We start from the raw sequence: 23,984 nt of genomic DNA on the forward strand, positions 1-23,984 counted from the left end.
AATCCCTTTTGTGTGACAAGCAGATATTTAGCTGTTTGTGGAACTTTATGGCAAGGCAACTGCCAAAACCCAAAGATTCTTACACATTGGTCATTAACATGAAAAACGAAGGTCCCACAGTAGCTCAACTAAACTGTGAAATGTGAAAGCAATCGTAATAATTGTACTTTTTTTTTTTTAACGGACTAAGAGGATAGATTTCAAAAGACAAATTGCATACTTTATTTGGACACTTTATAAAAACATTTTTGGCAAAAATAAAAACAGATAGTAATCATTTGTACCGGGATTTGAACTGTTCAACGAGCTCTGCTTTGGGTGGACAGGGCACGTTGGCAATGTTTTACGGCAATGTATGTGTGCTCTCAACTGATTTGTGCGCAATTCCAGGAGTATGCATCTCTTCGACATTAATAATAAGATATTTCACAAAATCGAATTCCATTTCCTCATATACTGGTTTGACAACCCATTTGTTGCTTCTTTTCGTAAAGGCCATATTGTAGCGAAGCATCCCTAAATTTCCTGCAGTCCTAGATTGTTCACGGCCTACATTCTCGTTATGCGCTAATACCACTAGTAAAGTCCTAGATTTCATCCCTTGGATGCCGAAATGCAATCTCTTTGGCCTGTACTTTAGGCACATATTGTGGAACACCTCCAAATCCTTGACAGTTTGAGACGCCAACCGGCCGAATTCGATATGGACATGGAAGCGGCCGTCCAGGACCTGATGCGTGGCATGCAAGAGCTATCAACCGAGGTGCAGAATCTAAAGGCAGAAAACGCCACTCTCAAACAACTAGTTCTATCCTGCGATTCTGCCACAAAAGAAAGTGTATTGCTGGGCGGTATAGTGGACAAATATGATGGCTCACCAAAAACCCTTTGAGGATTCCTGGATTCATGTTTGGTTCACTTTACTTTTAAGCCCTGCTACTTTTCAACTCCCAGGGCTAAAGTGGGCTTCATAATTTCCCACCTTTCAGGAAACGCCTTAACCTGGGCCACGCCCCTCGTTAATTCCGGCGACGTTCTTCTAGTTGACTATGATGGCTTCATACAAGCCCTTAAGAGCATGTTTGACCGTCCAGAACAGGTCTATAGTGCCCAGGAACGCCTGTTAGATTTTCAGCAAGGATCCCAGGATATGCTCACCTATGTTACCCGATTCAAGCAGTTAGTCAAGGAAGCTGATTGGTCCCCGGAAGCGAGTTTTACCCTTTTCAGGAGAGGACTGAATGAGGAGATTAAGGATGAGTTGGCCAGAGTGGCTCGCCCAAACTCATTCCAGGCACTAATGGACCTTGCCATGCAAATAGAATTTCCTATCCAGGAAAGAAAGGCAGAGAAGAAGAAATCCAAAGCTAATCCTCCGAAGCCGTCCTTTGAGAGTACCACCAAGGCGGACACAAACCCAGGCTCAATCTCTGAACCAGAACCCATGCAGATAGGAGCCTTCCGTGGACCTATATCCCCGCAAGAAAGAATGAGAAGGATTCATACAGGGTTGTGCATGTATTGTGCCTCAGACAAATACCTAGTTAGGGAGTGTCCTCTGGCCCCTCCTCGGCGTTCAGGAAACGCCAGCTCCCGATCCTAGATGGAGCAGAACTTCGGGAGAGAGATGTTTGCTGCACATCAATTCCATCCTTGAACTCTCCTGGTCAAAACTATTTGGTGATACTACAAGCCTTCCTGTCGCCCTCCAAGAATAAGACCTATTGGCCTTGGTGGACTGCGGAGCTATGGGAATTTTCATTGATCAAGACTGGGTTGTTAGTCATCATATTCCGCACGAGACATGAAGCACCATGCAGCCGGTGGAAGCAATCGACGAAAGACCCCTCTCTTCAAGACCCATAAGCCTGCAGACAAAAGAGATCCAACTTTCCATAAACCATCACCAAGAGCGGATTACATTCGACATCATTAAGTCAGCCCAATACCCCATGGTATTGGGTATGCCCTGGTTACAGAAGCACAATCCATTTATCAATTGGACAGCAGGATCACTATTCCTAGGCTCAGAGTTTTTTATGTCCCACTGTCTAATCCTGGATCCCTCCTCGACACCCCTTAAAGAACCACCAGGAGACCTGAAAACACCACTCATGGTTTCTAATATCATACAAGGTCCAGAGGCTTATAAGGGATAGGCTGATGTATTTTCAACTGCCATAGTCCAGGCCTTACCCCCTCACAGACCTGAAGACTGTGCCATAGATACAGATCCCTCAGCAGTGATTCCTTTGGCAGAATGTTCATTCTTTCCAAACCTGAGAAAAAGGCCCTCAGAGAATACCTGGATCCCAACCTTGAAAACGGCACCATAAGACCCTCAAAATCTCCAGCGGGTGTTTCATTGTTCTTTGTTTCCAAGAAGGACACCAAGGAACTCATAACTTGTCTCGACTATCGTGGCTTAAATCAATGCACCCTCAAAGATCGGTACCCACTACCCCTGATCTCGGATATCCTGGAAGCTGTGAGAGGCACCGTAGTATTCACGAAGTTGGATCTCCGGGGTGCCTATAATTTGATCCGTGTCCGGGAAGGAGACGAATGGAAAACACCCTTTAGAACACCCTTTGGTCACTATGAATATCTATTTATGCCCTTTGGACTAGCTAATGCCCCCGCGGTTTTTCAACGTTTTATGGACAGGGTGTTTTCTGACATGTTATTCCTTTTTGTCATTGTCTATCTAGATGACATATTGATCTTTTCCAAGGATCCTCTAAAGCATGAAGAGCATGTAAAGGCAGTACTGCAACAACTCCGTGAACACAAACTTTTAGCCAATCCCGAAAAATGCTTGTTTCACGTTACTTCTGTTCACTACCTGGGCTTCATCCTTAGCCCAGAAGGAATTGGTATGGACCCTTCAAAGGTAAAGGCCATACTGGCATGGCCTACTCCCAGCTCTGTGAAACAAGTTCAATCCTTCCTGCGGCTTGCCAACTTCTACCGGAAGTTCATTTCTACCTTTTCCGAGATTGTCCAGCCGATTGTTGCTCTCTTGAAGAAAGACACTCCCTTTATCTGGTCTACACCGCAAGACAAAGCATTCCAACGATTGAAGACAGAGTTCACGCATTCCCCCATCCTGGCCCAACCAGACATAAATCGCCCATTCCTGGTGGAAACGGATGCCTCTAACTACGCCATAGGAGCGGTCTTGAAACAGGAACTTGAGGATAAACTGGAACACCCCATTGCTTACCTCTCACGAACCCTGACTCCCAGTGAGACACACTATTCCGTCCTGGAAAAGGAACTGTTAGCCATAGCCATCCGTCAGGCCTTCACTGAATGGCGACATCTACTTCTGGGTGCTTGATATCCAGTTCAGGTCCGCACGGACCATCGGAATCTTCAAATTCTACAATCATTGCAGTGCAGGAACAGTCGTCAGGCGCGTTGGGCCTACTTCTTTGCGCAATACCAAACACCAAATCACTCATGTTCCCGGATCACAAAACATGATTGCTGACGCCTTATCTCAACGTCCTGACTATGTAACTACTGAAGACAAGGCCTATCCTAAGATGTTTCCCCACATGATCTTTGTAGCTCAAGCAGTCAACCTCCTGGAAGACATTCAAGTACAAACCCAATCCTCTGACCTCCGGAAGGATATTTCAAGGAGGAATCCATGGAACCTAAGACTTAAGGAAGGATACTTATTCAAGGACAATGCACTGGTCATTCATACACAGAAATTACAACAAAGAATGATAAACCTCTGTCATGATACCCTTCACTCCGGACATCGTGGCATAACCAACACCCTCCGTCTTATACAAAGACAGTTTTGGTGGCCTGGAATGAAGACCGACGTACAGCAGTACATCAAAGCTTGTGCTGTCTGCATTCAAAACAAACATGATAACAAGAGACTGGCGGGTCTTCTAATGCAACCACCGCTGCCAACAAGGCCATGGGAATTCATTGCTACAGACTTCATTGTGGAATTACCACCTTCCTGAGGGTACATGACCTGCATGGTTACCATAGATTTGTTCACTCATATGGCTCATTTTACACCCTTGCGTAGGTGCACATCTTCGTCCGAACTTGCTGGAATCTTCCTGGAACACATATTTCGTTTACATGGACTCCCTTCCAAGATCATATCTGATCGAGGACCTCAGTACGTCTCTCAATTCTGGAAACATCTCTGTCGCATTCTGGGAATCCAACGCGCCCTCTCATCTGGTTATCATCCCCAGACCAACGGGGCCACAGAACGTGCTAATCAGACCCTGGAACAGTATCTTCGATGTTTCGCCACCAAGGTTCAGGATGACTGGTCGCTCCTGATACCCATGGCTGAATTCGCCTACAACAATTCTGACCATTCAGCAATTAAGACCAGCTACTTTTATTGTAGCCAAGGTTTCCATCCATCAGTTCTACCCTCTGTTCTCCCTCATCCTACACCAGTACCTACTGTTGAATCCTAGATTGAAACCCTCATCAACGTACACCAAGAGGCCAAAGAAAATGTAGAGAAGGCCAGAACACAGATTAAGAGGTATGTGGATTTAAAAAGGAGTCCAGGTCCTTCTTATGCAATCGGTGATCAAGTCTGGTTGTGCTCGAAATTACTACCCCGGCATCTACGGCCAAACAAGTTTGCCCCTCGGTACCATGGTCCATTTCCCATCAAGGAAATTATCAACCCAGTTTCATACCGGATTAGTCTACCAAAATTCATCCAGTATTCCACACATCCTTATTAAAACCCTACCACCAATCCTCCCGGAAATCCCACCGACCTCCTCCTCTACTGGTCGACAACCAATTGGAATATGAAGTATCTCGAATATGTGACTCCAGGTATAAACGAGGTCAGCTTCAATACCTGGTTGAATGGAAAGGATATCCTCCTAGTGAAAGAACCTGGGAACCACTTTCTAATCTCAAGACCCCTCGACTACTCAGAAGATTTCACCTTCTACACCCGGGCAAACCTGGTGGAACAGGTTTTCGGAGGAGGCATGTTGTCATGACCCACAGAACGTGCCCCTTCTGGTCTTGTCACGGCTGGGCTTGCATTCATTGTTTCTCCCAACATGTCCATATCACGTGACACGCCTTCCACCAGCCTTCACAGCGGACGTAGTACGTTCCATAAATATGCCACGCCCCCGCGGCCCCGCGCGTCTCAATGCTATTGCGAAGTAGCGACCAGATGTGTGCTCCATAGCTCCAGGTATTGTTCCCCTTGCTTCTTCCACTCTAACCCAATTCTAGTCCCTTTCCTTCCTTTCTTGATTCCTGGACTCGTGTGCTAGTTGCGCACCCTGTTATTTCCTGGATTCCTGGACCCCTGCATCCCAGTATTTGAACGCACGCTGGAGTCGGAAGAGACTCGTGCAGCCTTATTCAAGACTCGAGCAGTACGCAAGAAGACATCGATCCAGAAATCCAGCAAAGATCGAACTCAGGTGAGAAGGGGGGAACTCCTTGACAACTAGAGCCACTGAAAAGTAAAGCTGCTGCACACAGTAGATTGCCAGCTGGCATTTTCCCCAGCTTCGGTTGAGCGGACCATGAAAATGTTTTATGTAACCTTTCACAGGTGGCATGTATTTTGAGGTTACTGCCTTGTGTTAGACAAGTCATGTTCACCAATGGCTTCCAACATACTTCCCCTCCCACAGAATGCACACATTTGAGCATCTTAATAATCTCCATCAAGCTGCTGTCAAATACTATGTATTTGGCCTCTTTTATTAGACTGTCATCCAGCAACACTGTTGTTTCGGACTGAATCGTCACGAACATATCAGAAAAACCGGACATACTATAGTTGATATCTTTGTCTAGTTCGTCGGTCAATAGTGTTGATGCTTCAGTCTCCCTCATTTCAACATCTGTTACTTGACCATGGATAGGAGAAAACATCAATGTCAACTGTTTTTTGGGGGGCTTTTTTTTGGTGGGTGTCGACTGTGTCAAGTCTCAGCGAGTAATGTAAAACTATCTTCTATAAATTCAATTTCATCTTCAACTGGCGGAGCAGGCGCATTGTAGCAATGGTCCAAAAACACTTTGCTGGATTCGATGGTCACATTAAATTCATTTTCTGGCCATTGGACATAGGCAACTCGAGTGTGAACACGCCACGCCTCAATTAATAGTTCCTCCATGGTGAAAACATTTTGGCAAGCAGCATCTGTCATTTGTATCGCTGTCTGTGTCTGCATAGTCCGTACTCCATCAGGCAACTACAGGACAGATAGGAAAAGGGATGTTCAGTGTAAATCCAACAAAACATTAAAAAAAGCATGTAATGAAGGCCTCAGCACAAAACAATTGCCAAAAATATAAACTGTTTATAACTAACCTTATTTTTCTTTCTTTTCTTTGAAACCTTCTTTACTCTAACATCACCATCAGCAAGCTGGTGCACCGACTCAGATCCACGTGCCTCACGTTCAATATACGGATCTTGTATACAGCCCTACAAAAAAGAGTATCCTTTTAAAATAAGTCATTTGCATTATACATATAATTAGCCCGACTTTCTTTCATTAGAGGGTACTGTCAGTATGCATACCTCTGGCTCTGGATCAACTACACGGTCTGGTTCCGCAACAACTACAAAGTCTGGTTCCGGAACAACTACAAGGTCTGGTTCTGGAACAACTACAAAGGATAATGTAATTGTAGAGGACGCTCCAGCATCTCCCTGAAACACAGTACTTGCATTAGTATGGATTAAAATATTGGAAACCGGACACACAATTTGGAAAGACGACAAAGGTACATATCAATAGCAAAGTACGAATGAAATATTGTGTATAACAATTCCACGATATGTAAATCTGATCAGATTATCTCGTTCAATTGAACTGTCAAGACCCATACATCTGGATCAACTACGAGGGATGTTGTAATTGTAGAGGAGGCTCCAGCATTTCCCTGAAACACAGTACTTGCATTAGTATGGATTACAATATTGGAAACTTGGATACACAATTTGGAAAGATGACAAAGGTACATATCAATAGCAAAGTACGAATGAAACATTGTGTAAAACAATTCCACGATATGTAAATCTGATCAGATTATCTCATTCAGTCGAACTGTCAAGACCCATACCTCTGGCCCCGGATCTACTACGAGGGATGTTGTAATTGTAGTGGACGCTTCAGCATCTCCCTGAAACACAGTACTTGCATTAGTAAGGATGAAAATATTGGAAATTGAACACACACATTGGGACACGGACAAAGGTACATATCAATATCAAACCACGTTAAACATTGTGTAGAGCAATGATACGTTGCAAAAATATGATCACATTATCTAAAATGTGTGCATTAAACCAGTCTGGAACAGAATAGCTAGGTAAGATTACCTGATACACGCTCGAAGTGGTTGGTGACTCCAGGCAAGACTTTGATGTTGAATCGTGTTGCTTCATATTCGGAGGATAGTCATGGAGTTGTAAAGAGAAAGTATTATTCGATTTAGACATGCCAACAGTAAAAAGTGACATGTAAGGAGACTCAATACGAGAAAATTATGCTTATGTAAATGCATAATATAGCATAGTTATCTGTGCCCATAAATCAATTTTCTATGAAGGTTCTCAAAAACAAGGACTGATGTTTACCAAAATAGTAATTATTTAAACAGCTATTCAATCATATAATTATCAAAAGTATTATAAGTGACATTTACACCGAAAATACAGGCATAAAGCTAAATCCAGAAGTGTGACTCACCTGTGGCAGCATTTTCACGAATTAAGTCGGAATAGCGTTTGGGAGCAATTTTGAGTTGTTCTCAGTTGATTCCTCTTTGTGTACAAGGATGTGTCGTACATATTCGGGGTAAAGTGCAGGCTGCAGATGCGATATCGATGACCCCTCTTGTCCTCCAAGACTTGTTTGACGCTACTTTCAAGCTCTTCCGGTGGATATCCGCAATATCTGACCCATTCTCTTATTCGATCAACAGTCCTAGGAAATACATGCATTGTAATGCCTTCAGATGTGTCATGGGTCTTCGAAGGGCAACCGAAAATAGAACATCCAGGCATTGTTGTAACTTCTGCAAAATAAAGGTCAACATTATTCGGAAATTATTTAGCATAAAAATGTGAGAAAGAAGGAATTGGACCATACATTGTTCATTGCACGCTTTCTTTTGGGCACCACAGCAAAACCAGTGCAGCGTGGGCGGCTGTATTATAGGATAACTTTAACAAACAATTCATTGATGTGTTGAAAATCAGAACATGTTGTCGTCCCTTGAATGTTCTATTGTGCATGAAAAGGAAACATGCGTATACTATAGACACGGTCCGCGAAGGATGCAATTAGATGCCAATTGACACTGATAAAAATTGATATATCAATAACATAACAAAAGAAACTCAAGTCAATAGCAATGAGACAAATTAACATAGCACTACTGAGTATGTTACTTGGAAATTGATATAAATTTACAAATTAAGGAGATATGATTAGAATACATGCCCTTACCTTGACCAACAAACAGTTAGATTCAGCAAGCAGAGTAGTTAGTGGCAGGAGAACAGGGAGATGTTCACAGGTAGCACACTGACGAGTTCACTCGAAGCGGTCACAGAAGTTCACAGATAACACTTCGAAGAGCAGATTAGCATCGGTCATCGGGCTTCTCGAGTAGCACGTTCACGAGCTGACTTGCAGTGCTCAAAGATGTTCTCATGATAAATATCAAGTGGTTTATAAAGAATTACAAAAAGGGGTGTGTTTGTGAATGAATGACGTGTATATGTCGTGGTATTATGTGTATTGCAGGGGCGCGGCCTGCTTCAAGGGGAGCCTGCCTAAAGAGACGGGGTCTGAGGAGGCCATGTGAACAATGACCCCTACGCGAAAGATAGCTTTGAAGTGTACATGGTGTTTGGCACTTGGCCGTTCGTGCCCCTGACAGCACCCCCTGCCAGCGCACATCCACTGGTGCAAACTGCCTTTGATAGTGGAGGGGGGATGGATTGGCCTGGGGCGTCCAGACAAGGCACCAGAACACTGCTGAATGGAGACACACTTATGTGTTTTGCAGGGGAGCAGCCATCTTCAAAGGGAGCCTGCCTGGAGACACAGGGTCTGAGGAGGCCATGTGAACAATGCCCCCTGGGCGTAAGATACCTTTTGAAGTGTACATGGTGTTTGGCACCTTGGCCGTTCCCACCCCTGCCAGCCCCCCTTGGCAGCACACATCCACTGGTGCGAACTGCCTTTGATAGTGGAGAGGGAATGGATGGGCCTGGGGCGTGCAGACAAGGCACCAGAACACTGCTGAATGGAAACACACTTGATTCACTTAAAAACTGAAACAACCATTGATAAAAAAATATGTTGTGTTTTATTTGGTTTCTTATTTTGAGGGCACAAAACTACTACACATTGTAAAGGTCTGGTTGCATCACAGCGATAGAAAATCCCCGGTACTGACCGCTGTCACTGGGGAAAGTTTCTCTAATGGCACCAACGTCACAGGCGGGTATTACTCGTCGAACAGGGTGTCCAAGCCTCCCATGAAGCCACCATGTAAACGAATGATGGGCCACCAGCCTGTACCATCTGTGAAAAAGAAAGATAGAAACTGTTTTTAAATGACCAATATAAGTGTACTAAACCTTATTTGTCAATGTCAATTCTTGTATCCAATGGCATTTTTGCCAGGACAAATGCTAACTAGACACTTCACAATATTGAACAACTTTTATGCGACTATTACTAGTGAATTGCAAGACTAAACTGATATGACAATGATATATTGAAGTTCTCTAGCATGGGGTCTGGCATGGATTCACATGCTCATGAATATTCCCCGTCTTCAGGCTGGGAATCCTTGGAAAAGAAAAAATCAGTATCAGTTTCGTTTCTGATCTGTCTTTCTTAGTAGTAACCACTCACTGATCTCTGGGTCATACTGCCCCCAGCCAATGACTGCCCTCTCCCTAAGCCCCACCCCTGGCAGCCATCCTCAGATTTTTACCGCACGCTCAATTGTTGGGAATCCTCGTGCTTTAGCTCTCGAGTTTTTGCTGCGTTTTCGTGCTTTTTCAGGTGATTTTCTCATTTTTTCGGTTTAATCGAGCCTCAAGCTCCACCGTTTCTACTTCCGATAACGGGGACCCGTTTCGGAATTCTTCTACGCCCCTCAGGGGTGAAGTTTTTGTCGAGTTTACACTTCTTGGAGGATTCCGGAAGATCTGCGGCCTACCTCAACGGACATGGCCCAGGACAAGGGGAGCTCGACGCCCGGATCCAAGCTGTTCAGGAACTGCCCTGGATGCGGATTATATAACATTTTCAAGGAGGACGAGCATTTGCGATGTCTCTACTGCCTCCATGGTGACAATGTTATAAGAACCTTTCGGAACGGACCAAACAAGATCGTCGTTCCCACCTCGCCACCTGGCTGGAGAAGGGCACAGCAAGTGAGAAGGCGAAGAAGAAGTCTGAGCGGGCTTCTAAGTCCTTTGAGGGCGCCCCGGCGACGGGGGCCCAACAGAAGGCCAAGTACCTCCAGTCCGCGGGCTCCGGGAGCACCGAAAGGTCGGGCTCTTCGGTTGCCAAGAAGGGCGCTACTTCCCCGTCACGTTCAACCACGAGCCAACGCTCTGGTTCGGGGAAGAGGAAGTCCGAGAACCCAGGTAGGCCGCTGGAGCGGACCCGGTCGATCTCGAAGGGGGAGCGAGGCGCTGACCCTCCCCCCAAGGCGAAGGCCCAGGATGCACCTAAAGTGGTGAGGGCTTTGATCCACACGGCTAAGGCCTCTACCGAAGTGGTCGCTGCGGCCCTGGCAGAGCCGGCTGAGACTACGCCAATGGAAACGGCCTCTGGGCCCAGAGTATCCCTGCCGCTGCAGAGGGAATCCTCTTTCCAGCCCGTCGCTAAGACCCCCGTGAAGCCCCCGGCTGAAAAAGAGAGGGGGGGCCGGTGGCCATTACAGACTCGGAATCAGCCTCTGAGGAGGAACTGGTGGAGACCAAGAAGGGCCTCAACGAAAGGTCCATAGGCCTCAACGAAAGGTTCATAAACCTCAACGAGTGGTTCGAGAAGGTTCGATCCCAGGAGACGGTCCCTGCTGACGTGATCGAAGATAGCGACGACGACGACGAACAGGGCCCAGTGGAGCGGCCATCCCGACCGTCGCGGCCATTGCCCGAGCCCCAGGATAGCTCGGCGCCCATTTTGTTGGCAATCCAATCATTATGTACCGAGATAAGGTCGAGATTGCCACGCACCCCGACAGAGGAGCCAGAACCAGGCCTGTCGGGAAGCCCCCTGAACAAGCAGAGGAGAGTCCACCCCGCTCTGCCCTTCGTGCCTGCGAGACCGGTGGACCTACCTGGACGACTGGCTAATCCGGGCAAGGTCAAGGGAACTCGCCGTCAATCATACGGCGAGGACCGTCCGGTTGCTCACGGAGCTGGGGTTCGCCATCAACTACCCCAAATCCCACCTGGTTCTGTCGCAAGTAGCACTGTTTTTGGGGGCGAAGCTCGATACAGTGGAGCAATTGGCCTCCCCTTCAGAGGAGAGGACCAAGACTATCCTGGGCAAGGTGCAGCGCCTGTTAGCCATGGACGTGGCCAGGGTGAGGTCCATCAAGTCCCTGCTCGGGATGATGTCCTCATCCATCTACCTTGTGCCCCTTTGCAGACTTCGGATGCGTCCACTACAGGAGTTCCTCGACGCCCGCTGGCTTCAGGCGAGGGGCTGCTTCGAGGACAGGTCCCCCTCGACAAGGAGTTCCATCGGGCGATCCTATGGTGGGGCACCCGGGCTCACCTCACGATGGGCACGGACTTTCAAACCCCGGTGTTTCAGGAGACGGTGACTACGGACGCCTCTCTGGAGGGTTGGGGGGCCCACACTGGAGATCTCCACGCAAGAGGCCTTTGGCTCCCCGAAGAGAGGTCTCTTCACATCAACATCTTGGAGCTCCGAGCAGTGTTCTGGGCACTCAAGTCGTTCCTCCCGTCCCTCAAGGACAAAGTGGTGAGGATCTTCACTGACAACACCACCACGATGTTCTACATACGGAAGCAGGGGGGAACCAGATCCCCAGCCCTATCCAAGGAGGCCCAGGATCTGTGGCACTGGGCTGTCGCCCAGGGGATGTTTCTGGTTTCCTTCCACCTGGCAGGAATAAAAAACAACATCGCCGACTCACTCAGCAGGGAGCTGCGCTCGTGCCATGAGTGGGAACTGCGCCAGGATCAAGTGGATCGACTCTTCCAACGATGGGGCAAACCCCAGATCGACCTGTTCGCGACGGCGACGAACTCCAAGTGCCAGAGGTTCCCCAGCAGGTTCCCACAGCCGAGGAGCATGGGCGATGCTTTCTCGTTCCCTTGGGACGGCCTGTTTCTATACGCATTTCGTCCTTTGCCGTTGATGCTCCGCCTCATCAACCAGCTCAAGAAGTCCAGGTGCAGGATGATCATCGTCGCACCAGCGTGGCCGAGACAGGTCTGGTTCCCGGACCTTCTGGATTTGTCAACGTCCCCACCAGTCAGGCTGCCGGCGGACGCGGATCTTCTCTCCAGAGAAGGAGGCGCCATTCTCCACCACGACCCACAGTCGCTGAACTTGCAGGCCTGGCTCCTGCAGCACTAGAGTTTGGAGGGTACGATATCGCGGCTGATTGCAGAGAGGTTCTTGCAAAGGCCAGGGCGTCCTCAACTCTCAAGTGTTAGGGTCATAAATGGAAGAGGTTCTCTGTCTGGTGCCATGCACAGAAGATTAACCCTCTGCGAATTACGGCCCCTCAAGTGCTGCCGTACCTGCTGTCGCTGGCCAAGGCTGGACTGGCTCACGCCTCTATCAAAATACATCTGGCTGCCATCTCCGGATATACCAGGACTACGGGACGGGTGTCCTTGTGGTCTCATCGCCTGGTGAAAGAATTTATGAAGGGACTATTCCGATCATTCCCGCTGGTGAAGGCTCCTGCCCCGGCGTGGGAGCTTAATGTGGTGCTGACCAGGCTCATGGGAGCCCCATTCGAGCCTATGCATTCGGCGCCTTTGAAGTTCCTGTCATGGAAGACAGCGTTCCTCGTGGCCATCACCGCTGCACGACGAGTTGGAGAGATTCAGGCCCTATCTTGCAAGCCTCCATACTTGACTTTTCATGACACAAGGGTGGTGCTGAGAACGCACCCCTCCTTCATGCCCAAGGTGCCGTCGGACTTCCACCTCAACGAGCCCTTGGTGTTCACAGTTTTCTTCCCGTCGCCTTCGACGCCGGCCGAGAGGACTTTGCACTCGCTGGATGTAGCTAGAGCGCTGAAGTTCTACGTGGACCGCACAAAGAGTTTTCGGAAGACGTCACAACTGTTTGTGAACTTTGGGTCTGTGAATCAAGGGAAGGCTCTTGAGGAAGACTTCCATTTCCAGATGGCTCTCCGGCTGCATCTCGCATTGTCACCGGTTGGCAAACCAACCGCTGCCCGGCCGTCTGAGAGCCCATTCGACCAGAGCGATCGCTGCTACCCCGGCGTTCCTGTCTGGTGTGCCCCTGCTGGACATCTGCAGGGCTGCTACGTGGAGATCGACGCACACCTTCACAAGATTCTACTGCGTCGATCGGGACTCCAGGGAGGAGTCCATGGTCGGCCAAACAGTGCTGTGCAACCTGTTCGCGGTAACGCATTGTGGCTGTGGATTGCCTTGCGATATGTAGGCCAAGCATCCAGAGTTTTCTCTGCAGCAGCAGTTCTCCTCCTCGTTTGGCATTAGCGCGCACCGATTGCAGGTACACCAGGTGGAAACACCGCCCATGCGACTAGGTCCAGGCTCTTCATCTGTTGAATCGTCCTCCCAACTGTCGTCCGAAGCCCCATCGTTTCCGCATCTTTCTCTTTCCAGTAATTCCTCCTCGGAATACTCGGGCTCGTACAGGTAGGGCATTATTGTTGCCATTGTGGGGCAAATAAACGAAAATAATTTATAGCAGTGGTACTGGTATCTGTTCACACGGGCTAAAAGCAACAAAGGTAGCTGACCAGAGCACAGAAATGAGTCACAGAATACTCAAAGAAATACAGTGAGAGGAATGGAAAAGAAAATCTGCTGTTGTGTGTTGTGAAACTGTCTGTTTATAATTATCGAGGAAAGAGGTTTCCTGCCGTTTCCATGGCGACACATCATTAGCTGAAGCGCAGAGAATGTTGACACGGGGCGTGCTTTGGCATTTTGAAATGGGCGGTACGCATCTAGTGATGTCAGGCTCAGGGGCAGGGGATATGATTTAGTGCCGCAAACGCAGGTCACCCAGGGCGATGCGGCAAGTGATAAGATTATGACAAGATGGCCGTACCCTGCTGCCTGATTTCGCTTGTGTTCAAGAGATGAAAACTCGGGTAAAGTGCATAGGAAATGTTTGTACGATCAATCTACTTATGGTTAAAAACACATGGCCGAACCATAGGGACAATAATATTTCAGACCGCACCATTCCTTTAATGCTTAGCTAGTTATTTACTTCCGGTCACAGTGCTCTGGGTCGGTTGGTGACGGTGATGCTGCTACTCTGTTGGTGTGCTGTTTCAGCCTGCTAAGGAATCTGCAATCGAGAAGGTGGCAGGCAATGCTTTAAGTGGGATAAGAAATTGTTCGTAAGGAACAAGTTACTTACCTGTAACTGTTGTTCTCCACTTTCAAATCCTAAAGCATACCGCTTACAAATGAAATTGGGCCTCATTACAAGGTTGCCACCCGGACACAACGGTACCGGTAAGCTTACCGGTACCGTTGTATCGGGACCGGCAAACTCAGAGTTGTGCCGCTGGTGCTTTTCATTCCGCCAGGTCTGCCCTGGTGGATTGAAAGGCACCCGCTGCATACCTGTAGCACCGGCACAGTTCTGATCGATGCCGGTGTGACAGGCATCCCCATTCCCATTGAGCCCTATGGGGCTTAAATGGGAATGGGGATCTACCGGCACTTGCGAAAGGGCAATTATCGAGTCCAGTGGGGTCGGAATACCCCGGTAATTGGCCATTCACGGGTGCCGGAATTTAATGCTGGTATGCAGATAGCCTTGCCGCACTTACCGGCAAGGCTACCTACAACCTTGTAATGAGGCCCAAATTGTGTCTTTTCATCTGGCCCTTGAACTTGAAAGGTTGAGAGCTATGCCGAAAGGCTTTAAAAGAGATCAGGCTATAGTTTGTATGTACTAATCAGCATCATTGCAGTAATCAAACCTGTTTCAAAATCCAAAATGTATTAAACTGATGTAATTATAAACATGCCTGATCGTGGTATCTACTGTCAAAGGGCAGTATTGTCCCTCCGGTTTGTATTTACGTTACTGCATGGAAGAGAGATCTGGTTGGGAAAGTCAGTTCAGAGAGTCCTGCAAAGCCCCGGCTGAAGGCCAATATTTGGAACTGCCCTGGCCCACTTAAAGCCCTGGTGGCAGGGATGCAACACTGTCCTGGTAGTCATATAATGAAAGCAGCAATGTTCTTATTTGATCATTTCCCGGTTACAGAAGTATGCAGGTCTACTTCTACTTCTAGTTGTTAAACAGAAAATGAATAGGCGCACTTCTTATGCCCCATAAGTAAAGATTTCCCATTAGGTTTTATTTATTTATTCATTTATTTAATTTATTTATTAAGCGCTAGAGACGAAGGCCCTGAGGCATAGGAGCGCTGACATGACGCACAACAAAGAACAGGAAATGGCGAGAGGTAGCAGATGTAGATAGAGGGACTAGGCTGCGTCAGGCATCCCAGGGATTATTAAAAAAATAACGTTTTCAGCTTTTGTTTGAAGATCGGAAGGCTAGGGCAAAGCTGGAGATCAAGTGGAAGGGTATTACACAAATGTGAAGTATAAAATGGGAAACAGCCATTCTGTACCAGTACCAATTTGGCTTTAGGTACCCAAAGTAGCCCTCAGTTGTTTGACCTCAGGCAGCGTTTGTCAGGGAGCCATTATAGCTAATCTGGCAGGTAGGATGCACTATGGCCAAAGAGGCAGAAGTGCAGAGGGTGCGATACTGGATTATTTTGGCGATGGGCAGATCGGATTTGCATAGTCCCATTACCGCCCTTACAGCATTATTCTGCACCACTTGCAGACGGTTAAGTTCACCTTTGTTCACACACAACATACTGCTAGCCCAGTAGTCCAGTCAGCTACCAATGATGGCCCTGGCCACTGTGGCACAGTTTGATATGTCTAGATAAGGCCTGATTTGAGTCAGGAGTTTGATGTAGTAGGAGGCATTAGATACCAGACAGCCAATGTGGTGTTTCAAAGAGAGCTCTTGGTCAAAAGTAACTCCTAGGGTTTTTACTTTTTTTTTATGGTGGGGAGGAGGCAGTCTGCAATTTGGACATGTGCATAGGCTGGATCTAAGAGACGTAGTTTGTGGCCTGTGCTCAGAATCATAATCTCAGTCTTTGTGTTTTCAGTGCTAATTCGTTTAATGCCATCCAGCGGGGAATACGATTGTAAGTACCATTGATGACTCCAGTGTCTTTTGTATAGTCACCAGAAAGTGGAAACAGACACTGGGTGTCATCAGCATTGTTGGCATAGCAGGTGCCATCTGCGTCCAAGAGATCAAACAGGGTAAGCATAAATAGGTTTAACAGAGTGGGGGAGAGGCAAGAACCCTGTGGCACCCCACATTGAAGAATGGAGCCATCTGATACAGCATCTCCACGGAAGACCTTGGCTGAACGTTCTGACAAGAATGAGACAACCTAATTGACTGCTTTCTTAGAGAAAGAGGCCTGTTCCAGTAACCTGCTGGCAAGAATGGAATGATCGACCAAGTCAAATAGGGCTGTTAAATCCAGCAGCATCATTAACAAGGTCTTGCCCTTCTCCATAGTACGTAGGATGTTAGTTTTCAGGTCCAGCAAAGTGGACTCAGTGCTGTGTGCGCTCCGAAAACCTGATTGTTTGTAGCCTGGAATGAAGTGCTCAGTTAAAAAACCTTGAAACTGTTGGTGAGCTACTTTGCCCAATTCTTTCAAGAGAAAGTGGGAGTTGGTAACAGGGCGGTAGCTACTTGCCAAAAGGTGATCTAGAGATGGCTTCTTAAGGAGTGGAGTGATCCACGCCTGCTTTACATCAGTAGGCACTGACATATCCCAAAAAGAAAAGTTCACACCTTTTGTGATATGAGGGGAAAGTAGATGGGCGCAGGCCTTCACAGTTTTAGCAGGACAGGCGTTGCCCTTACAACTTGTGGGTTTCAACTTGGAGATGAGTGATCTCCCTTTTGTTCACCTCAGCAAAAAGGTGAAGGGTTTCATTGTGACAGACTGAGCTTTGCCACTGACTGACGGTGGAAGAGGGGATATGTTAGTACACCTTGATTTGATATCTTCTTTAATTGCAGTTATCTTATTAGTCATGGCATTTTCAATTTCAGTGCACCAAGCTGAATCTTTAATGATCGTGGAGGTGCTAGGGCAGGGATCTTCAAATTATTTGAGGATCTTAAATAGTTCCTTTGTCTCTGAGACTGCTTCACCCATTCTCAGTTTATAAAAGGCCTTTTTTGCTTCACATATTGCCTCTTTGGGCCTCATTACACGGTAGGCGTTAAGGGTTCACCGGTACCGGTAAGGGCACCGATACCGGTAAACCCTTACCGCCTTACTACGAGGTCCCTTTGCGGGACCTGACCTTAACGGCTGGTTTTACCAGCCGTTAAGGAAAGGGTCTGCAAAGTGACCTTGGTGCTAATTACGGTACCGCAATTTGCGGTACCGTAATTAGCGCCTTCCCCATTCCCACTGAGCCCTATGGGGGAAAAAATGGGAATGGGGAAGTGCCTTGGTGAATGGGGAATTACCGCCCCCGCTCACCTTGGAGTAGGGCGGTAATTCCGCCATCCACCAAGGTGGACACGGTAAAATACCGGCGGCAACCATGGCGCTAATAGCGCCATGATTACCGCCTACCGTGTAATGAGGCCCTTTGTGTTCTTTAGCTGCGAGGTTATACTTAACCTTATCGATGTCTGAAAGTGATTTTTGACATTTCCAAAAAGGTTTTGCTTTTTTTTGGAGTTTCAGGTTTTGAGTTTTGGAGGAATACCAGCTTTTGGAGTGCGTGGTTTTACCAGGTTAAGAAAATGTAAGGTAATAGAGTTCCAAAAACAACTTTGCTAGCAATGATCGTTACTCAGGAATGCCTTTTCCCAAGAGGTTCAAAGAAAAAAAGAAATAAAAAACAGTGTGCCTTGCTCTTCATCCACTGACACCATATCTATCTATCTGACACTATACCATACTGATACCATACCATAAGTCAGTGATGAGGCATGGCGGTAGCATAGTCCTCTTGGAAATGCCAATTTACCACAATTTAATATAAGTGTACAAGTGCTAAAAAAACAGAGGCTGGGAACATTAAACCAAGAAAGTCCTCTATCCCTCCTCAAATGCCATCAAGTGGCCACCCTGCTATATAGTATTTTCTATCATTCACTTTATCTCATATAGGTGTTGCTAACATAACAGCTGTGAGCGCAACTAAAAAAATGGCAGGCGTTATCTTGTAATGCTCATCCTGTCTGTCAATTGTGTGGAGCACTGATTGGCAGACTGTCAGCCCATGTTTACAATATTGTCCTCACTCTCCTCTACTTCCCTCCGTCAACGAATTTCACCTAGGCCTCCCTTGTTCCCTCTCCCTCCATCCCTCCTACTCTCCCCCTTCTCTCCCATAGCACCGGAGGAGGTCACCAACACTCTTTGCTCTATGAAAGTCTCCTCCAAACAGGTGCTTCCCTGCTCCTCTAGAACTATCATGGACAAGATTGCCACCCTCGCTTCCTCTCTGTCTAAGTTCTGCAATCACTCTTTTGCCACTGGCTCCTTCTCATCACCTCTTAAGCACTCCCTTATGCATCCCCTCCTAAAAAAGCCATCTGCAGACCCTTCCTGCCCAGCAAACTACTGCCCTATTTCCACTACCCCCTTCTTGGGCAACCGTTTGGAGAAGTTGGTCATCTCCCAACTAATCTGTCAAACAACGAATCTGTTGGCTGTCTTTCCGACCACCAGTCTGGCTTCAGAGCAGCCAGAGACACGGAAACTGCTCTCCTGAAAACCCATGAAGACTTGCTTTCGAACCTCGACTCCAACTCTCCCTCTGTTCTCATCCTCCTTGATCTGTCCTCTGCCTTCGATATGGTCAATCATGCCACCCTCCTTAACCGACTCTGTGATACTCTGGGCATCACAGACTTGGCGCTGGCTTGGCTGACCTCTTTCCTTTTAAATCGGCCCTTTTCTCTCCTCTACCTCACTGCAGCGTCCCTCAGGGTTCTATCCGATCGCCGTGGTTTTTTAAAATTTACCTTGCTCCTCTTGCCCGCCGGATCTCCACCTTCTCTCTTCACTTCCAGGGTTATGCGGATGACACTCAGCTCTCCTTTAAGTTTCCCTCCTCTACCTTCTCTCCTTCCTCTTTCATTCCCGACTGCCTGACGGTTATCCAGGCATGGTGTGCTGCTAATGATATCTGTCTTAATGCCAGTAAGACTGAGATTCTCCTCATTGGTACTCCCTGCATCCTTCCACCCTAATCTCTGGCCCTCCCCTCACCCTCTTGTGTGGTAAAAAAAAACCTGGGTGTCATCTTCGACTCCTTTCTCTCCTTCTCACCTTATATTGCTGGCCTTCCCAAGAACACCCCCTATTAGCTTCACCTCCTCAGAGGCATTGTCCCTTTCCTCACCTTCCCCCAGAAACATAATGGGCCTCATTATGAGTCAGCCGGTCCGGAAACAATGGTTGCAGTAAATCCGCCGCCACCGTTGTTTCCGGACCGGCTGATTGCGAGTCCTGCAGGTGTGAGGTGTCACTCCCGCCAGGTCTGACCTGGCGGAAGTAACACCACCCACCTGCAGGCGGACATGGAAACACCGGCTCTGTCATAGATGGAACCAGTGTTTCCATGGTCCCCATCCCCATGGAGTCCCATGGGGATTTATAGAATTCCACCTCCGGAATTACCGGGTCACTGGGGTTGTAATGCCCCGGTGATTCCGGCAATCACGGAGGCGGAATGGTATTACCTCCGGCTGCAGCCTGCCGGTTTTTCCAGCACGGCTACCGCCGGACTCGTAATGAGGCCCAATGTCTCTAGAGCTCTAGTTCTCTCCAGGCTGGACTACGGTAATAGCCTCTTCCTCTCTTCGGCCTCTTCAACTAATCCAGAATAGGACTGCAAGACATATCCTTGGCCTCAAGCCCAGGGACCGTATCTCTCCAGCCCTTAAATCTCTCCACTGGCTCCCGGTGAATGCAAGGATCAAATTCAAGACCCTCTGCATCATCCGCAAGGCTTTCTGGGTCCTGGGACCAGGCTACATTCAACTTTCTCTCACTAAATACTGCCCTGCTAGAGTCCTTCGGTGCACCAGCTCTGACTTTCTTCAAGTCAGACATTTCTCCAGAGAGTGGGGAATAGATCTCTTCTTCTGCAGGAACCTCCCTCTGGAACAGCCTCCCTGGCCCTATTAGTCTTGATCCTGATCTTCTTAAGTTACGGAAGCTTCTCAAGGCCTTCCTCTTCTCCTCCTCCTTCCCTCTCCCCCATCCTTGCTAACATCCCTCTGCTGATATGCCTGGCTGCCTGGTCCCTTCTGAATCACAGAGGGGCCAGGCCCCTGCCCTGACCAGTCTCCCTCAGCACCCTGCACTTGCCTTCGGGCACCATTCCCTGATCAAACTACTCAGTCTGGTTCACCCCCCACTCCTCAGACTACTTGACCCTCACCCTTCCCCCATAGCACTTGCCCTCCAGGCCTCACCTAGCACTTGCCCCCCAGGCTCTCCTAGAACTTCCAAGCCACTGGCGCCCCTTCCCTCCTGCACCACTCCCCTTACCCTGCCCTTACCTTCCCCTGCCTCTCCACCATCCACCCTGCACCTCCTGTTGCTGCACTTGCACGATACGAATGTTGCAAGGCCTAGTAGGACGTTTATTGTTTTTTTTATCCTCCTCTGGTCCCTGCCCCCTTAGTCTTGTGGCGCCTGGAAACACTTTCTACTGTGTAGGCACCATACATATGTTCAATAAATACAATGAAAATAAAAAATGGACTGAAGAATTAGTAACCAAATTGTTTTTCAACATTGTTTTTTTATTTATTTCAGGATATGTCAATTGATATCCCACCCGAAACCTTTCCTCAGGTATGTTGTGCATTTCTGTGCCTACAAACATCTTAGTTAATAAAGAGGGGTTGCCATCCATATATTGTATGTTCTAATGTGTTTTTTCTCATAATTTCTGTTGTCTGCATGTATGTGTTTTCTCATTATGGGTCAGGTCTGGAATTGCATGTTGAAATGTAGGGGAAAAGGTGATATCTGAAGCAGAAATTGAAGATCCTCTGAAACGTCACATGCTTGTATTCCAGTCCTTGGATAACATGTTTTGATTTGTTAAAAAAACTGCCTTTCACTCCCCAAACTATTGACAATATATCTCAGCCTTGTTAGTTTTTGTGTTTTATTAGTGCAACAAAAGTACTGTAGTACCCGACAAGGGACAACCAGATTGTTAGAAACAATCTGATTGGCCCACGCCAGGTTCTTACACAGCCAATAAAGACTCACTGGCTGTAGTCCCAGAGCTCCACTTCCTGCAGAGTTCCTTCACTTTCCTCATCAGGCCACCATGGAAAGGGAGAAGAGCCTCGCCCCTTCCATGCTGGCCATTTTGTCTGTTTATTTTTTTCTATCTTTTTAATGGCTGCCATGGAAAGGGAGAAGGGACTGTGTGCAGTCCCTGCTCCCTCCATCCCTGGCGGCCATGTTTTTTTCTTTTTTTTCTTGAATTGAGAAACGGGTTCACTGCCATATCTCAATTCGAGAAAACATTCTGTTAGTACCCCAGTACGATTAAAGCAAGACTTTTAGGATCTATGAAACACTGGGTGAAGCATGTGAACCACTTGTCTAGTGCCAATATGAGAAAAAAAGAATTACCCTGTAGGACTATTTATAGGCCATTTTTAATGTTTACTTGCATGTAATGCACGTCAATGATTCATTTTCTTAACTACATTTAAAAATAAAACAAGGCATAAAGATGAATACACATTTACTCGAGATACTCATAATCCATTATGCATTTGTCATAAAGTTCCAATATGTATTCAAGTGCTTTACATAGCTGCATCCTAAAATATGAACACAGACAGGCATGACCAACATTTTTCTGGATCTCACTTCCATTCACAAATGCAGATTGCAACCATAGCACATATCATACAAATATCCATTTTTGTTTACACCAGAGATTTAAATACGTTCTTGGTTATGCCACTAAATTTGTCTCAGACAAGTGCCAATTCCTGCAACTCAGAAGACATCATCCGATGATACAACACACAGTAATGTATACACGTGTTTCAGCTATCATTAGGTAGAAGATCAAACTCCCCACTTTCTTTCAGGGCTCAAACATTATTTCAAGAATATACCCCACAGTGTGTAATTTACATTTATAAAACCGTGAATAATACATTTCAGGAAAGTAATAAAGTTATTCTTGGCCTACACAAGTGATCCAGACATAATTCCTACAGTACATACATAGGGAAATGGTTGTATGCAGTGATGGGAGGTTCCAAAACAGAAATGACCCCTTAAATCTGACAACTATGAGAAGGGCACCATGTGGTCATCGTCACATGGCCCAAGGAATGATGCCACCGCATACTTGATAGCTGTAATACTTAAGGTTATATTCCCCAGTCAACTCACCCAGACAATTTCGGAAAACACAGCATTAAGGTAATATGTCTCCCAAAATTGCCTGCTTTATTAGAGGGAACCCCTAGAATGGATTTGCAAGATTGAACTGTATGTTCCAGAGATGGAAGGCTACAGGGAAGCCTCAGGCGGTGTCTAGACAAATGGTCGACACAATTTGGTCGACAGGACAAATGATTGAATTTTTGTTTTAGTTAGATATATTTTTTTAGGTTTTCGTTTAGGGAAAAAAGGGGTTTTTAGCAAAAAAAAAGGGTGTTGGGGGGACCCCCCCAAAAAAAAAACATTTGAAAAAACAAAAAAAATAATTTGATCATTTGACCTGTCGACCTTTTGGTGTCGACCATTTGTCCTGTCGACCATTTAGATTCGGCCATTTGACCTACAACCGCCCCAGGCATGTCCCCAAAGCCTGGAAGAATGACTTAGAACTTTTCACAATCCCAAATTTCCCAGACTCTGTTACCAAACCGACCACGGAAGAACTGTATTTCCCATAATCACTTTCTTGGAGAGGGGAATGCTGCAACAGATTCAGAAAACTCAATTGCAGATTTAAAGAGAGGAAGAACAGGGAACGGCAGGAGAACCCTACATAAATGCTTCCCACCCCTGAAAAGGACATTCACAAAGACATGCACCCCTCTCCAAAGTAATGCTTCGCTCACAGCTGCATAGACGAGGGGGCGAGAGTCTCCAGAAAACATTGCTTCTAGAATCAAGGAGAGAAACACCTACTACAAAGAAAATAAGGAAAAACATGTTTTCAGCCTCCCCACTCCTCATATAGGACTTTACTCTTCGCACATTGAACTGCTGGCCAAAGAGGAGGGCCACATCGAACCCCACAGGTTAGTGGCTATCCTGAAACAGGCAGGGAGAGAGAGCAGCAGCTGCAGCTCACCTGCCAGAAAAGAACAAATAGGAAAGAGATCCAAGATGGAGGCTGGCCTACTCATTTACTTCCTTCAGAGAGCCTTGACTACAAAACATCTGAGTCACTGAGAATGCTGTGAAGCAAAGGCTCACTCGTAGGTAAGGAGGACCATCTTTCATTGCATCCTCCATCAATGCAATCTCTCCAATGGCCACCCACCCAACCCCCACATTAAAGAACCCATCGCAAGCAGTCCACGCAAAACATTCCAAGACATGGAAGAAACAAAGCATATGCACAGCACTTCTCC

The 23,984-nt window shown here is 47.0% G+C and overlaps 1 protein-coding gene across 9 annotated transcripts in view; it reads left to right on the forward strand.

Moving 5' to 3' along the window:
- Nucleotides 1–23,984, forward strand: part of LOC138510403 (uncharacterized) — a 1,044,636-nt gene that overhangs the window by 962,695 nt on the left and 57,957 nt on the right. For all 9 annotated transcript variants that reach the window (XM_069626035.1, XM_069626036.1, XM_069626029.1 and 6 more), the window contains one exon: nt 21,172–21,210. In XM_069626035.1, the coding sequence (XP_069482136.1) occupies nt 21,172–21,210 (39 nt within the window). The remainder of the gene's footprint in view (nt 1–21,171; nt 21,211–23,984) is intronic.

The sequence above is a fragment of the Ambystoma mexicanum genome, chromosome 6p (genome assembly GCF_040938575.1).
Source record: "Ambystoma mexicanum isolate Mex_15411 chromosome 6p, UKY_AmexF1_1, whole genome shotgun sequence".
Taxonomy (NCBI): Eukaryota; Metazoa; Chordata; class Amphibia; order Caudata; family Ambystomatidae; genus Ambystoma; species Ambystoma mexicanum.